This window comes from Globicephala melas, chromosome 10 (genome assembly GCF_963455315.2).
Source record: "Globicephala melas chromosome 10, mGloMel1.2, whole genome shotgun sequence".
Lineage (NCBI taxonomy): Eukaryota > Metazoa > Chordata > Mammalia > Artiodactyla > Delphinidae > Globicephala > Globicephala melas.
In genome coordinates, this window is record NC_083323.1 from 21,102,028 (window position 1) to 21,120,181 (window position 18,154).

The 18,154-nt window shown below is 38.2% G+C and overlaps 1 protein-coding gene across 1 annotated transcript in view; it reads right to left on the minus strand.

Moving 5' to 3' along the window:
* Positions 1–7,463: 7,463 nt before the first annotated feature.
* Positions 7,464–18,154, minus strand: part of ACTR6 (actin related protein 6) — a 31,658-nt gene continuing 20,967 nt past the window's right edge. The window contains exons 9-11 of the mRNA XM_030856286.2: positions 17,906–18,077; positions 16,289–16,427; positions 7,464–8,219 (exon numbers count right to left, since the gene is read on the minus strand). Coding sequence (XP_030712146.1) covers positions 8,090–8,219; positions 16,289–16,427; positions 17,906–18,077 — 441 coding nt within the window. The 3' untranslated portion in view covers positions 7,464–8,089. The remainder of the gene's footprint in view (positions 8,220–16,288; positions 16,428–17,905; positions 18,078–18,154) is intronic.

An 18,154-nucleotide genomic window follows, 5' to 3' on the forward strand; every position in this document is an offset into this window, starting at 1 on the left:
GAGCCTGCACTCTAGAGCCCGCGAGCCGCGACTACTGAAGTCATGTACCTGGAGCCCATGCTCCGCAACAAGAGAAGCCACCGCAATGAGAAGCCCGTGCACCACAACGAAGAGTAGCCCCCGCTCGCCGCAACTAGAGAAAGCCCGTACGCAGCAACAAAGATCCAACTCAGCCAAAAATAAATAAATAAATAAATTTATATATAAAAAATAAACACAAAATGAGAGAATACGGTGAATTTCATAATTAAAAAAATAATATAGTTATAAATCACAGATACTATATTTAAATTGTATTATTATTTAAATATTAAGTACTAATGATGTTTAATATTAATTGACATTAGTATTAAACCCTACTCTGTGTCAGACTGTGCTGAGCACTAACATGCATTTATGAAATTATTCTACACAATAACCTATTATGTAGGCATTATTATTACCCCATTCTATAGGTAAGAACTGAAACTTAGATTAAGTAACTTGACCAACTAGAAATGTAGGTAACATTTCTTCCTTAAAAAAAAAAGTTTTCGGGCTTCCCTGGTGGCGCAGTGGTTGAGAGTCCGCCTGCCGATGCAGGGGATACGGGTTCGTGCCCCCGTCCGGGAAGATCCCACATGCCGCGGAGCAGCTAGGCCCGCTGAGCCTGCGCGTCCGGAGCCTGTGCTGCGCAACGGGAGAGGCCACAACAGTGAGAGGCCCGCGTACCGCAAAAAAAAAAAAAAAAAGTTTTCTAAGGCATTACTAATTTCTAGAAAAGTATTCATAGAGTAGGGCATACATTTATTTGCCAGGATTATTTGGAATTTCTCAGCTAATAGATGCCATTTCCTCCCATTCCCTTCTTTGAACATAGGGCATATGGCCACAGGTCTGTTGCCACATGCATCCTGTTTGATGCTGTTAAACAGATACTAACGAAGTATTCAGAACCTAACATCTGGAATCTTTTTAGATTAATTAGATCTCATCTGACTAATTTCAAGATAAACTTCATTTGGCTGCCATACTATATTAGCTTTTCACATTCAATTTTTCATTAGTTTTGGCTTTGAGGAAAATGGAGGAATTGTAGGCATTTTAACATTTATTTCCATCCAACATTTATTCAACAATATGCTTTAAAGGGAGATAATGAATATAAGTGCTTTGCATTGTGCCGTGTGCTATAAGCACTTGGGAACTGAAGAGTTATCTGATAATATTTTTCCCTAAATAGCTTAACTCTCGTCTCTTCTTGAAGTTTATCCCTTATTCAGTAAAATTGTCAGATGGTATCAGTATACAATGTAATTGAATTTTTTAATTGCCTGTGTTTTGTGTTGTATGCTCTTTTCTGCATGCTTGAATTGATTACTTGAAATTCATATCTTGATTTAAAATGTTCCTGATATCAAATATTCATCCATCCATCCATTCAATTATTCACTAAACATTTTGAAGATCTACTCTGTGCCAGACTTTGTATAAGCACCGCAAAATACAAGATGTATAAGATAATGCCCCTGCTTGCAATAAGTTTATGTTCCATGTTAAAAGCACCTGGCACTTAGTAGTTACAGATATCAATAGATAGTTGTTGAGTAAATTAATTCAGTGAAAGAACTGAAGTATGAGAGAGACAACCATTTATAAATCAATCATAATAAAATATAAGAGGGATATGTTCAAGCCAGAGGAGGTTATAGAAGACTAGAGGAGGAGGATTACCTGACCTAGTTTGAGGGCATCAGGCTAGGCTTGTGGAGATGATACCTAGGAGTCTTAAAGAACTAGATGCAAGCTAAACCAGAGGAGTGGAGAAGGGGAAGATATTCTGGACAGGAGGAACATTGTGAGCAAAAATAGGTACAGGCTAGAAATTACAGCTGAGCGGTGGCAGGAATTGAAACTAGAGAAATAGATGTCAGATCTTGAAGGGCCTCATTTAGCAGCCAAGGAATTCACTAGGCAGCTGGGGAGGCATTTTTTATTTTTTAAAAAGTGATATGGGTAGATTTATATTTTAGATAGTGCTTAGCAGCAGTTTGGAGAATGGGTTGGCCAGGGGGACTGGAAGCAGAGTTCTTAGGAGACTACTACAATGGTGCAAGTGAGAAATCATGCAGGCCTGTACTGTAGCAGAGACAAGAGGGATGGAGAGGAGGGGACAGGTTTGAGAAATATTTAGGAGGTAAAAGTGGCAACACTTGATTGCATCTGGGGGTCCGAGAGAAAGGGGACTCAAAGATAATTCTCAAGTTTCCAGGTGAGGTGACTGCCACCAATTCAGATAGAAAAACACAGGAGAGGAACATGTGTAGGGAAATGATTGAATCTGTTTTGACCATTTGATTTAAGATATGTGTGGGACATTCTGGTTGATATTTTCAGCAGAGCAGCTGGATGTGCAATTTTGAAGTTCAGGGGAAAGATATGAACTAAAACTAAATATCTGGGAGCATGTGGAAATTGAGGTCATTTAGAGTATGTTGAGCAATATAAGAGGTCCAGGATAAAACATTAAAGAACACTAATCATCAAGGGGTGAGTAAAGAGGAACCTATGACTGAGACAGAGAAGGAATGTTAGAAGGGGAATGAGGTGAAGTCGTCCTCGTAAAGCCAAGGAAATGTAACATTTTAAAGAAGAGGATTGCATGTGGCAGCAGATCAGGACTGCTCCGGACTCTCTGGAGCCAATTAGTGAGAGCTGATTTAGTAGCTTGAGAGGCAAAAGCCAGGTTGCAAGTAGGATGAAAAGGAATGAATGGGTGAGAGATTAAGAGTGGATCTATGATAAGGGAAGAGAGAAGCTGGGAATAACGGGGGCGATGCTAAATCAAGCCAGAGATTTGAGCATAATGACCCGCTGAGAGGTCAAAAGAGATTACTGATGGAGCCAGGCCCTGGAGGAGGCAGGAGGAAATGTCTTCAAGGGCACAGGACCAAGGGTTTGCCTTGAACAGGGGAGGGATATGAAGAGTAAAGTTGATAGTGTGTATGGATATAAATAAATATGTAGGTCCAAGGTAGAAAGCTGAAGGAGATCATTAAATGATGAATCCATTTTCCTTGACAAAGTAGTAGGAGGAGACCCTGTTGTCTGAGGAGTTGTAGGGGGACCATTGAATGGATGACATGAGAAAAAAGGAATAGTTTGAAGTAGACAGGGAACGGGAAAAGCAGTTGAGAAAAGACAAATAAATGGACTGATGAGTAATTCTGAGGATCCAGATGAAGTAGATTATAAATTTTAGTGATGCCAATTTGGACAGTAATTTTCTCAGCAGCACTTATATACTTGAATGTTCAAGTGTAAAAGGTGGATTCAAGCATTGATTAAGGGCTGAAATTTTGCTTTGTCAGGTGTTGCAGAAAGATTGGAGTGCAAGAAAATTGAGGACACAAATTAGTGAGAAAGTGGTTCAGATGATCCGATATGTGTCTGACTCAGGATGGGAAAAAAGAGATGATGAACAAAGAAAAATGGCACATCGCTCTGAGATTGACGAGAGTTGTGACAGAGCTAAAGGCAGTATGGCATAGTATAGGGACCCCAAACCCTGGGAGTGGGACAATCCCAGGTTCAGATCCTAGCTAGCCATGTGGTCCAAGCTTCTGTTTCTTTATCGATAAGGCAGGGCTGTTAATAATAATACCTGCACACTTACACCTTAGAACATTGAAGATATAATGAGAAAAAGTACAAAAAGCTTGACACATGGTAAGCACTCATTGTAAGCTATTTTTTTTAATATCAATTTATTTATCTTACTTTTGGCTGGGTTGGGTCTTTGTTGCTGCGCGCGGTCTTTCTCTAGTTGTGGTGAGCAGGGGCTACTCTTCGTTGCAGTGCGCGGGCTTCTCACTGCGGTGGCTCCTCTTGTTGCAGAGCACGGGCTCTAGGTGCCCAGGCTTCAGTAGTTGTGGCTCGCAGGCCCTAGAGCGCAGGCTCAGTAGTTGTGGCACATGGGCTTAGTTGCTCCGCGGCATGTGGGATCTTCCCGGATGAGGGCTCGAACTCGTGTCCCCTGCATTGGCAGGTGGATTCTTAACCACTGCACCACCAGGGAAGTCCCGTAAGTTATTATTGTATTATTATTTGAAGGACAATAGATTCTGAATAGAGAGTTAGGTGTAGGATTTTAAGTTTTCAGAGGCAGTGTAATACCAGGTGTCACCATAGGTGTGTTTAAGTGAAGCTGTGTTTATAGTGAAAATAGGCAAACCCCTAATATTAATGGGCTTTAGGATTTCAAAGGTTACCCTGATTGAGAGGTGCTTTCGTGTGTCTGGAGGCTAAGGCGTCCCCGCCTGTAGATCAGCCTAGGGAGAGGCTTGGTTGATTGGTTGACTGTACATGCTAAGACAGCTCACAGAGCAGTGAAAAAACACTGCTCATGTTCATGAAATTCTTTGTCCATGTTTTGCACATGCTTCTGATAGGGCTCAGGACACACTACCGCAAAATATGGCACCTGACATATTGAATATTTTAAGCTGAAAGGGCTTGAGAAAATGCAGAAGCAGGAGGATCACTCTGACCTACTTCCCCCTTGTCCTTCCTCCCTGAAACTGGCCATAAAACCCTCATATGAGAGATGCCCTCCTTATACCCAGAGGAAAGGAGTATCCTTAGCTCCAAAGACAAAGGGAGGCCAAGAAGAATCTAAACAAACAGACCTTGCTAAGTTTTCCCCAGTTTATTACGATTACGTCATTCTCCTTAACGTGTCACGTTCCTCCAGGACTGTGCACTCTTCAGCAAACTGGCATAAAAGTACATAGGTTCGGGGCTTCCCTGGTGGCGCAGTGGTTGAGAGTCCACCTGCCGATGCAGGGGACACGGGTTTGTGCCCCGGTCCGGGAAGATCCCACATGCTGCGGAGCGGCTAGGCCCGTGAGCCATGGCCGCTGAGCCTGCGCGTCTGGAGCCTGTTATAGCAACCTATTTTTGAAGTATAGTTGAATTACAATGTTGTGTTAATTACTGCTCTACAGCAAAGTGACTCAGTTACACATATATATTCTTTTTCATTATGGTTTATCACAGGATATTGAATATAGTTCCCTGTACAGCAACCTATTCTTGTTGCAATAAATGCAACTGCCTCACCAATCTCTTACAGAATGTTATTTATAAAATTTTTAAAATTTTATTCCATAAGGGGACTTTTTTTTTTTGGCCACACCACACAGCTTGCAGGATCTTAATTCCCGGCTTGAACCCAGGCCACTACAGTGAAAGCACCGAGTCCTACCACTGGACTGCCAGGGAAGTCCCCCAAGGGGTCATTCTTTTTTTTTTTTTTTTTTTTCGGTATGTGGGCCTCTCACTGTTGTGGCCTCTCCCGTTGCAGAGCACAGGGTCCCGGGGTTGGATCACTGGTAGGGGAACTAAGATCTTGCAATCCAGGCAGCACAGCGCCCCCCCAACAAAAAAAAAGGGAGTCGTGCTCAGTGTTTCCAATTCATTCTTTTACTGTCTAATCCATGATCTCCTCTATTTGTCCTGAATTAAAACGTCTCTGGAATTGCTCTTACGTCTCTAGTAGTTTCCTCCTGCCCTGATCTGGCACATACGTTTTCTTGTTTCTCTAACAACCTAATCCCATTTGTTTTCCATCTTTTAGGAATTCTTCCACATTTGTTCATCAGTGCCACCCTTTTTATTTCCTAGAGTCCCCTTAAGGATTTACTCTACTATCAAAATATAATATGAACTATTTCATACACACAATAAAGATTCTAATATAATGAATACCCATGTGCCCACCAACCCAGCTTGAGACATAATATATCACAAAAAGCACTGAAGTAAGTGTTCCCTGTGCATTCCTCCACTAGAAATTGTTTAAAGGGATTTCGGACAGGTAAAGTAGGTGAACGTGATCAGTTTACCACGTCAAGCCAATCACCACTGAATTAAAAAATTCAAAACCAAGATAGAAAAGTGTTGGAGAGAATTATCCTATCTTGATTAGTCATTGATGTAAACCCTAATCCTCTACTGTCTTAAGGTGCATATTATGCATGGCCAATGCTAGAACACTGTTTCCATGCATGCAATTTGCAGCACAAAATTATAAACTCTAACGTGGCTAAGTTCTCACTCAATACTTCTAGTGAATCTCAAATCAGGATCTTTAACATCTTTCAAAAATAGATAACCTTGTTATTATTTAGAGATAATGTTAAATGTTCTCTTTGAAGTCAACTTACTGTATAATATTAAAACATTATCTCTAGCAATAAAGTTTCAAAATTAGGCAGGTGTTAAAATTGATGGGAGCTTCAAGGCTAGAGATAAACGATTAGCATCTATGTTCATTAATTTCAGAAATGAATTTTTAGTGTCTCAAAAATAAGCACTATGAGACCTACACTGTGAACAGAAATTAGTGTACTGTAGTAAGCATGTGACACACACATTATTCTCAGCAGAACAAAATGGGAAACATCAAGCTAGGGCATGTTTTGGAAATGCAGCTTTGAGGAATGCCCCGGTTCCTCATACGAAAAACATCTTGGTTGTTGATGATAGTATTCTGCCTGCAAGATGAGGTCCTGGTAGGTCAAGGAAAGCCCTTTAAATGGTGACTTACCTTTATAACTCTAACTGCATCACCCTGAAATTCTAGCACAGTTACACTGTTACACTGTATGGTTGCAAAAACTTCTTTTATGCCACCAGCATCTTTTTGCTACACTCTCCACAGATTATATGCTAGTACCTGGGTATCATACAAACACAATCAATTTGCAACCCTGCAATGATAACAAGTAATGTAACTAGCCTAGGTCTAGGAAGGACTGACCAGGCCCTAACTAATACAGATCTTCTTTGATTAAGTCAAAAATGCATTTACTACACCTCACCTACCAAACACCATAGCTTGCTTAGTCTAGCCTACCTTATACGCGCTCAGAATATTTACATTAGCCTAAAGTTGGGCAAAATCATCAAACACAAAGCCTATTTTATAATTAAGTGTGGAATATTTCATAATTTATTGAATATTGTGCTGAAAGTGAAAAACAGAATGGTTGGTGGGTACAGAATGGTTGTAAGCATATTGGTTGTTTACCCTGACTGGGACCTGTGGCTCACTGCCGCTGCCCAGCATCACAAGAGAGAAACATACCAAATATCGCTAGCCCAGGAAAATATTAAAGTGCAAAATCTGAAGAACAGTTTCTAATGAGTGCATATTGCGTTCACACCATTGTAAAGTCAAAAAATCATTAAGTCGCTATAATCCAAATATAATTGTAGTGGACAGCTCTTTCACCCTGCCCAGCATCTGTCTCTTCACCTTAATTTTCCTTTGGGAAACTACCTTCTTTCACTCTAGGCTATCTTAGTAGGGCTGTTAAAATCCATGAAGCCATGGGGTAGGCACATGATCCAAGCTAAGGTAAAGAGATTGGCAGGAATTTGATTCATGAGCCCAATGACACAAGAATTTCATCCTAAAAAATGGTATAGTATTTTTATGAGTGAAATAATACATTTCTGCAACACAGTACTGACCAAAAACACTTTAACAAATTGGCTTTGGTCTTCATCCTTTCAAACTTAGGCTAAGTAAAAAATAAACATTACATACACATAGATTAGTTTTTCTAACTTTAGTATATACAAATAAAAATGACAATTAAAAGATAAAATACTTCGCTCTAGAAGAAAGAGAGAAATCATATCAGCCTGAAAATACTCTGGCCAATTCCTAGTCAGTCACACAAAACTACCTTCTAAGGAAACCTGACCAGTGAGACAGTTAAGTTTGTGCTTTTAGCTATAAAGAATTAAACTTAAAATACACTCACTCTTTCATCTTCTAATGAAAGATAACTTAGTCTCGGAAACAGCATAAGCATTGTTATAGTAAGTCTAGCTCCTAAATGAAAATTTGGGCTGAGTTACAGTTTACTTACTAACCTAGGTAAGAAACCTTTGAAAATCAGCCATGGATCAAAGTATTTACATAAGTTCAAGATGTTATCTTATCTTAGGATGAAAGTTAACACAGGTCCTTAACTTCCTTTAAAAAGAACATTGAAAATTAAACCTTTGTCACAGTCAAAACTTTCAGAAACGTTTCTTAAATATCAAATTTCTCTTCACAGACGCTATGTCCATTTTCTTCATAATCTTCTCTTGTTACCACCATATCTTCAAAATCATCATTCTCCGATATCAGTTTTCCACCTTCCCAGGCATAAGTAATAGGGCTAAAAATAAAGGTAAAATAAGTGAACCCAGATGATTTTACAGAACTGAAATGCCAGAAACGTTAATTAGTAACTAAAATGTGGCAATCTCTACACAACCTGATTTAACAGAAAATCATTTAAAGTGTGAAAATAAGCATAAACTTCATAGGAGTAAAGCAAACTTGGAAAGGAAAGTTGGTCACCACTACAAGTAAGTGTTCTTTTTATTTTCCCTGTGCCCTGAATTTATGGACCTTCTACCTCTAATAAAAAACAAGAATACAAGCAAAATACAAAAAATGCATAAAAATAAAAACACTGTAATAACTGAGTCTAACTTTTGTACATGGCAAAGATATGTCATCAAATCAATTCACCCAGCAACCAATGAAATAGATATTATAACTCCCACTTTATAGATTTGGAAAATGAGGTTCAGAGAGGTTAAGACTGAAACTAGGATTCAACTCGGAACTGTTTTCACACAGTCTGTGCTTTTGCTCCTATACTTTGTTGCCTCTAATAAATGAGACATTTAAAAACCACAGTGCATGATAAACTTGCTACATGGTAGGACATGGACAATAAGCAAAATTAGAGCACATCAAACTTTTAGTTTAATTTTATATACAACCAAGTTAATTGGTTGTAATTCTGTGTAATTGGTTGAATTTGTGTAATTCTACTTCTACTCTTCCTCTCCCCCAATTCAGTTTTAAATATGAAAAATGATAAAGAAAAAAGTGTTTTCCTTACTATATTACATTTCCTAACCTTAAAAAAACCTAAATATATATCTGTCTATAAAATCAGATGTGCAATAAAGATTTGATGAATAAAAGAATAAAAACTATTTCTATAGATCCCTTGGCCTGTAATGTATGCATGACTTACACTTAAAATGCAGGATAAAAATCCAATATGCTTCATATTCTAAAGCGTATATGAACATTAATGCTGATAAAAATCATTCCAATATCTAATGATAATTTATTCTTTTATCTGATAGCTATAAAATTAAGTGATCTGATGAGGGTCTTCTATTAACTGCTATTGATTTTGAAAAATTCTTCTTTAGCTTTGAAACAAACCTCTAAAATTAAAAATCAGGTCTTGTTTGCAACTCTGCCGCTTAAAACAGTGGAGCAGTGACGGGGGATTATTTAGACTAGATTTGGTGAGAACTTCTGCCTCCAGATAAAGAGAACTGAATTTTAGTCTGGTTACTGCTATTAACTTATCATAAGATCTTTGCTAACTCATGAGCCCTTGTTTATTTACAAATAAGTACACAGAAGAGGATGATCTATAAGCCTTTCTTACAGCTCTAAAATTATACCTTAATTATCTGCTTTTTCTCATAAAACAGGATAGGGGGTACATATAAAAGTTTTGAATTATAAAAAAAATGACTACTTAAATGTAAAAGTTTAAGTATTTTAAATTATTTAAAAACATTCCAAAACAACTTACCAATTGACATAATTTATCTTGGTTAAATTCTCAGATTTCTATTCTTCATAGAAACTCTCAAGAAATGGCATATCTCAGATAAATCAAATAGATAAAGTTTTTAAAATTTATTTTATTTTTTATTTCTTTTTGGCTGCGTTGGGTCATCATCGCTGTGTGCGGGCTTTCTCTAGTTGCGGTGAGCGGGGGCTACTCTTCATTGTTGTGCACGGGCTTCTCATTGCGGTGGCTTCTCCTGTTGCAGAGCACAGGCTCCAGACGCACAGGCTTCAGTAGTTGTGGTACTCGGGCTCAGTAGTTGCAGTTCACGGGCTCTAGAGCCCAGGCTCAGTAGTTGTGACGCACAGGCTTAGTTGCTCTGCGGCATGTGGGATCTTCCTGTACCAGGGCTTGAAGGCGTGTCCCCTGCATTGGCAGGTGGATTCTTAACCACTGCTCCACGACGGAAGTCCCAAATCGAATAAATAACCTAAGTGATTTGCCTGTAAAAAATCTCCAAGTAATGATGACTGATTCACTATAGGGAAGTGATCTTACAGTAACTGAGCACCCATTATGTACCAACAATAATGGATGCTACTTCACATACTTCATCCCCTTTCATCCACTGAAAGTAAAGTTTTCATTTCTTTTTTTTAAATTTAATTTTATTTTTTATACAGCAGGTTCTTATTAGTCATCAATTTTTTACACATCAGTGTATACATGTCAATCCCAATCGCCCAATTCATCACACCACCATCCTCACCCCCACACGGCTTCCCCCCCTTGGTGTCCATACGTTTCTTCTCTGTGTCTCAAGTTCTGCCCTGCAAACCGGTTCATCTGTACCATTTTTCTAGCTTCCACATACATGCGTTAATAAACAATATTGTTTTTCGCTTTCTGACTTACTTCACTCTGTATGACAGTCTCTAGATCCATCCACGTCTCAACAAATGATCCAATTTCATTCCTTTTTATGGCTGAGTAATATTCCACTGTATATATGTACCAAATCTTCTTTAGCCATTCGTCTGTCAATGGGCATTTAGGTTGCTTCCATGACCTGGCTATTTTAAATAGTGCTGCAATGAAAACTGGGGTGCATGTGTCCTTTTGAATTATGGTTTTCTCTGGGTATATGGCCAGTAGTGGGATTGCTGGGTGGTATGGTAGTACTATTTTTAGTTTTTTAAGGAACCTCCATACTGTTTTCCATAGTGGCTGTATCAATTGACATTCCCACCAACAGTGCAAGAGGGTTCCCTTTTCTCCACACCCTATCCAGCATCTATTGTTTGCAGATTTTCTGATGATGCCTATTCTACCTGGTGTGATGTGATACCTCATTGTAGTTTTGATTTGCATTTCTCTAATAATTAGTGATGTTGAGCAGCTTTTCATGTGTTTCTTGGCCATCTGTATGTCTTTTTTGGAGAAATATCTGCTTAGGTCTTCTGCCCATTTTTGGACTGGGTTGTTTAATATTGAGCTGCATGAGCTGTTTATTATTTGGGATATTAATCCTTTGTCGGTTGCTTCATTTGCAAATATTTTCTCCCATTCTGAGGGCTGTCTTTTCATCTTGTTTATGGTTTCCATTGCTGTGCAAAAGCTTTGAAGTTTCATTAGGTCCCATTGTTTATTTTTCTTTTTATTTCCATTACTCTAGGAGGTGGATCAAAAAAGATCTTACTGTGATTTATGGCAACGAGTGTTCTTCCTATGTTTTCCTCTAAGAGTTTTACAGTGTCCAGTCTTACATTTAGGTCTCGAATCCATTTTCTGTTTATATTTGTGTATGGTGTTAGGGAGTGTTCTAATATCATTCTTTTACATGCAGCTGTCCAGTCTTCCCAGCACCAATTATTAAAGAGACTGTCTTTTCTCCATTGTATATCCTTGCCTCCTTTGTCATAGATTAGTTGACCATAGGTGCATGGGTTTATCTCTGGGCTTTCTATCTTGTTCCATTGATCTATATTTCTGTTTTTCTGCCAATACCATGTTGTCTCGATTACTGTAGCTTTGCAGTACAGTCTGCAGTCAGGGAGTCTGATTCCTCCAGCTCCGCTTTGTTCACTCAAGACTGCTTTGGCTATTCGTGGTCTTTTGTGTCTCCATACAAATTTTAAGATTTTTTTGTTCTAGCTCTGTAAAAAATGCCACTGGTAATTTGATAGGGATTGCACTGAACTTGTAGATTGCTGTGGGTAGTACAGTCATTTTCACAATATTGATTCTTCCAATCCAAGAACATGGTATATCTCTCCATTTGTTGGTACCATCTTTAATTTCTTTCATCAGTATCTTATAGTATTCTGCATACAGGTCTTTTGTCTCCCTAGATAGGTTTATTCCTAGGTATTTTATTCTTTTTCTTGCAATGGCAAATCGGAGTGTTTCCTTAATTTCTCTTTCAGATTTTTCATCATTAGTGCATAGGAATGCAAGAGGTTTCTGTGCATTAATTTTGTATCCTGCAACTTCACCAAATTCATTGCTTAGCTCTAGTAGTTTCTTGGTGGCATCTTTAGGATTCTCTATGTATGGTATCATGTCATATGCAAACAGTGACAGTTTTACTTCTTCTTTTCCAATTTGTATTCCTTTTATTTCTTTTTCTTCTCTGATTGCCATGGCTAGGACTTCCAAAACTATGTTGAATAACAGGGGTGAGAGTGGACATCCTTGTCTTGTTCCTGATCTTAGAGGAAATGCTTTCAGTTTTTCACCATTGAGAATGATGTTTGCTGTGGGTTTGTCGTATATGGCATTTATTATGTTGAGGTAGGGTCCCTCTATGCCCACTCTCTGGAGAGTTTTTACCATAAATGGGTGTAGAATTTTGTCAAAAGCTTTTTCTGCATCTATTGAGGTGATCATATGGTTTTTCTTCTTCAATTTGTTAATATGGTGTATCACATTGATTGATTTGTGTATATTGAAGAATCCTTGCATCCCTGGATAAATCACACTTGATCATGGTGTATGATCCTTTTAATGTGTTGTTGGATTCTGTTTGCTAGTATTTTGTTGAGGATTTTTGCATCTATATTCCTCAGTGATATTGGTCTGTAATTTTCTTTTTCTGTAGTATCTTTCTTTGGTTTTGGTTTTGGTTTGGTTTGGTTTTGGTATCAGGGTGATGGTGGCCTCATAGAATGAGTTTGGGAGTGTTCCTTCCTCTGCAATGTTTTGGAAGAGTTTGAGAAGGATGGGTGTTAGCTCTTCTCTAAATGTTTGATAGAATTCACCTGTGAAGCCATCTGGTCCTGGACTTCTGTTTGTTGGAAGATTTTTAATCACAGTTCCAATTTCATTACTTGTGATTGGTCTGTTTATATTTTCTATTTCTTCCTGGTTCAAGCTTTGAAGGTTATACCTTTCTAAGAATTTGTCCATTTCTTCCAGGTTATCCATTTTATTGGCATAGGGTTGCTTATAGTAGTCTCTTAGAATGCTTTGTATTTCTGTAGTGTCTGTTGTAACTTCTCCTTTTTCATTTCTAATTTTATTGATTTGAGTCCTCTCCCTCTTTTTCTTGATGAGTCTGGCTAATGGTTTATCCATTTTGTTTACCTTCTCAAAGAACCAGGTTTTAGTTTTATTGATCTTTGCTATTGTTTTGTTTCTATGTCATTTATTTCTGCTCTGACCTTTATGATTTCCTTCCTTCTGCTAACTTTGTTTTGTTGTTCTTTCTCTAGTTCCTGTAGGTGTAAGGTTAAATTGTTTCAGATTTTTCTTGTTTCTTGAGGTAGGCTTGTATAGCTATAAACTTCCCTCTTAGAACTGCTTTTACTGCATTCCATAGGTGTTGCATCATCGTGTTTTCATTGTCATTTGTCTCTATGTATTCTCTGATTTCCTCTTTAATTTCTTCAGTGATCTCTTGGTCATTTAGTAAAGTATTGTTTACCCTCCATGTGTTTGTGTTTTTTATGTTTTTTTCCCTGTAATTCACTTCTAATCTCATAGCGCTGCGGTCAGAAAAGATGCTTGATATGATTTCAATTTTCTTAAATTTACTGAGGCTTGATTTGTGACCCAAGATGTTATCTGTCTTGGACAATGTTCCGTGCGCACTTGAGGAGAAAGTGTAATCTGCTGTCTTTGGATGGAGTGTCCCATAAATATCAATTAAATCTATCTGGACTATTGTGTCATTTAAAGATTCTGTTTCCTTATTTATTTTCATTTTGGATGATCTGTCCATTGGTGTAAGTGAGGTGTTAAAGTCCCCCACTATTATTGTGATACTGTCGATTTCCTTTTATAACTGTTAGCAGTTGCCTTATGTGAGGTGCTCCTATGTGGAGGGCATATATATTTATAATTGTTATATCTTCTTCCTGGATTGATCCCTTGATCATTATGTAGTGTCCTTCCTTGTCTCTTGTAACATTCTTTATTTTAGAGTCTTTTATCTGATCTGAGTATTGCTATTCCAGCTTTTGATTTCCATTTGCATGGAATATCTTTTTCCATCCCCTCACTTTCAGTCTGTATGTGTCCCTAGGTCTGCAGTGGGTCTCTTGTAGACAGCATATAGATGGGTCTTGGGTTTGTATGCATTCAGCAAGCCTGTGTCTTTTGGTTGGAGCATTTAATCCATTCACGTTCAGGGTAATTATCAATATGTATGTTCCTATGACCATTTTCTTATTTCTTTTGGGTTTGTTTTTGTAGGTCCATTTCTTCTCTTGTGTTTCCCACTTAGAGAAGTTCCTTTAGCATTTGTTGTAGAGCTGGCTTGGTGGTGCTGAATTCTCTTAGCTTTGCTTGACTGTAAAGCTTTTGATTTCTCCATCGAATCTGAATGAGATCCTTGCCGGGTAGAGTAATCTTGCTTGTAGTTTCTTCCCTTTCATCACTTTAAATATATCATGCCACTCCCTTCTGGCTTGTAGAGTTTCTGCTGAGAAATCTGCTCTTAACCTTATGAGAGTTCCCTTGTATGTTGTCATTTTTCCCTTGCTGCTTTCAATAAATTTTCTTTGCCTTTAATTTTTGCCAATTTGATTACTATGTGTCTCCGTGTTTCTTCCTGGGTTTATCCTGCCTGGGACTCTCTGCGCTTCCTGGACTTACTTGGGTGGCTATTTCCTTTCCCATGTTAGGGATGTTTTTGACTATAATCTCTTCAAATATTTTCTCTGGTCCTTTCTCTCTCTCTTCTTCTGGGACCCCTATAATGCAAATGTTGTTGCGTTTAATGTTGTCTCAGAGGCTTCTTAGGCTGTCTTCATTTCTTTTCATTCTTTTTTCTGTTCTGCAGCAGTGCATTCCACCATTCTGGCTTCCAGGTCACTCATCTGTTCTTTTGCCTCAGTTATTCTGCTATTGGTTCCTTCTAGTGTAGTTTTCATTTCAGTTATTGTATTGTTCATCTCTGTTTGTTTGTTCTTTAATTCTTCTATGTCTTTGTTAAACATTTCTTGCATTTTCTCAATCTTTGCCTCCATTCTTTTTCCGAGGTTCTGGATGGTCTTCACTCCCATTATTCTGAATTCTTTTTCTGGAAGTTTGCCTATCTCCACTTCAGTTAGTTGTTTTTCTGGGGCTTTATCTTGTTCCTTCCTCTGGTACATAGCCCTCTGCCTTTTCATCTTGTCTTTCTGTGAATGTGGGTTTTGTTCCACAGGCTGCAGAATTGTAGTTTCTTGCTTCTGCAAGAAGACTGTAGGATTGTAGTTCTTGCTTCTGCTGTTTGCCCTCTGGTGGATGAGGCTATATAAGAGGCCTGTGCAAGTTTCCTGATGGGAGGGACCGGTGGTGGCTAGAGCTGACTCTTGCTCTGGTGGGCAGAGCTCAGTAAAACTTTAATCCGTTTGACTGTTGATGGGTGAGGCTGGGTTCCCTCCCTGTTGGTTGTTTGGCCTGAGGCAACCCAACACTGGAGCCTACCTGGGCTCTTTGGTGGGGCTAATGGCAGACTCTGGGAGGGCTCACGCCAAGGAGTACTTCCGAGAACTTCTGCTGCCAGTATCCTTGTCTCCACAGTGAGCCACAGCCACCCCCCACCTCTGCAGCAGACCCTCCAACACTAGCAGGTAGGTCTGGTTCAGTCTTCCCTGGGGTCACTGCTCCTTCCCCTGGGTCCCGATGCACAAACTACTTTGTGTGTGCCCTCCAACAGTGGAGTCTCTGTTTCCCACAGTCCTGTCGAAGTCCTGCAATCAAATCCCACTAGCCTTCAAAGTCTGATTCTCTAGGAATTCCTCCTCCCACTGCCAGACCCCCAGGTTGGGAAGCCTGACGTGGGGCTCAGAACCTTCACTCCAGTGGGTGGACTTCTGTGGTATAAGTGTCCTCCAGTCTGTGAGTCACCCACCTAGCAGTTATGGGATTTGATTTTACTGTGATTGCGCCCCTCCTACTGTCTCATTTTGGCTTCTCCTTTGTCTTTGGATGTGGGGTATCTTTTTTGGTGAGTTCCAGTGTCTTCCTGTCGATGACTGTCCAGCAGCTATATCATTTCATTTTTTGAGAAAAGAAAAATGAGCATCCCAAAGGTGAAATTAACCTGGCAACCCAGTAGAACCAGGCTTTAAACTCAAGTCTGCCTACAGACCTCTTTATCTGTAAACTAACTTCCATGATTTGTTTCTATATAAGCCAACACTTACTTTTCAGGCAGCACAACAGAAACATCATAATCTGTCGGAGTGAGACATCGAACTTCCGAGTAAACCCGATCCCTAAATCCCGGGAAAAGGGAATTTCCTCCCGTCAAAACAATGTTCTTAAAAAAATGTGGCTGCATTTCTTTTAAAAGAGAAAAATAGGAGAAAGAAAAAAGGCATTAGAATATCTGTTTACTTATCTTTCTGGAGAAATGGGGATGAGAGATTAGGTAAAAGCAATTGGGGATGAAAGTTACTGGTTGGGAAACCATATAGTTTTTTATAACCATATAAATTATAACTTATAAGATTTTATAATGAGGTTATCATTTATACAAATAAACATATTAAACAGAAATATGACCTCACAGTTCTTTAAAAGAAAGGCTAAGGTGAAGGGGTTGAACTACTAGCAACTTATTACATATACATGTAAGCTATACATAAATGAGTAAAATTCTAGTAGCAGACATTTGAAAATTAAAATTGTTCTCCCCTAAAATGGAGGCGGTCTTTATGTAGGCTGAGACTGTTAGCTAGTGTAAAGATGAAAAGGAGGTCCTTCATAACATTTTAAACTTGAAAATCCAAGTTTCCATGTTATCTCACTGAGACACACATTCTTATTGTGCAACACTTACAATTGATAGTGAAAAATACTCAATCTATAATAATATTTAAAGAAAGGATCTTATGTTCTACACTCATTAAAGTTACATGATAGCAAATATTAAGTGCCACATGGTTAGTCTATCTTAAAGGGCTACCAAGCACCACTGGGAAATTTGTCAGGAATTGATAGGTACTGGCCATCCCACCTAATGCTTCTGTTCACAAAACAGGGACAGAGTACTGTTACGTTAATATTGAGTCTTACAACACAACATTAAAACAGTGTAGTACAAAATGTTGTATATCTCATGACTGCAACTTTAGATAAAATGAGAAATCAATATGAAATATTAATGTGAAATTAGTTTTGAAATAACTATATTAAGGTGATGGCATTATCTGACTTTTTTTCTTTTTTAATGGGAGGAAAGGACACTGCATAGGCAAGATTTTCTCCAATGCCTACACTGTTCCTTATGAACTAGGAAGACATTTTTAAGCTATAAAGGTACTCCAAAACTTTAGAACATTATTTAGTTAAATCATGCTTCAGGAGAACCCAGAAATCACTGTGAAGCACTATACTTCAATCTCATTAAAACTAACTTCCTGTATATTAATCAAAATGTAACAGAAAGAATAAACCAGTCTCATCAACAGCTAAAACCCATTAAATTGGTAAATTATAAATTTCTACTCTGTGCAAATTTGGCTTAAATTAAAACTTTTTAAATGAATATAGCAATTTAATACTTATAAAGAGATGAAGTTCTTCAAATTTAAGCAGACCATAATTACTCTTCCTATATCAAATTTACAATCTAGGATCAATAAAGAATTATTCAAGTAAAATAAAGTACAATAAAGAATTATTCAAGTTAGATCTGGAAATCTCTGCAAATAAAGTAGCCATTTGCTCAAATTATTTAGAAGAAACAGATGACTTCTCTAGGGTTCACAGAGCTTATGATTTTTAAAAAATATCATTATTCCTCATTATTTATGCACCTTCAGGTAAGTTCTGAATTGAATAGACAATAGCTTCTGGAATTCCCATTTCTTGAATTCCTATATCAGAAGGATTAAAGAGTATTTCTGGAACAGCAAATCTCTCATTGGCCAGACGAAGAATTTGTTCCCCAGATTTATATTTTCCACTTAACACCATTTCTTCTCTTGGCTTAAAGAAAAATAAGATGAAAAGTTTAAGTTATGTTATCTAGCTCACATCACTAATAACATTTAGTAATATGTAAT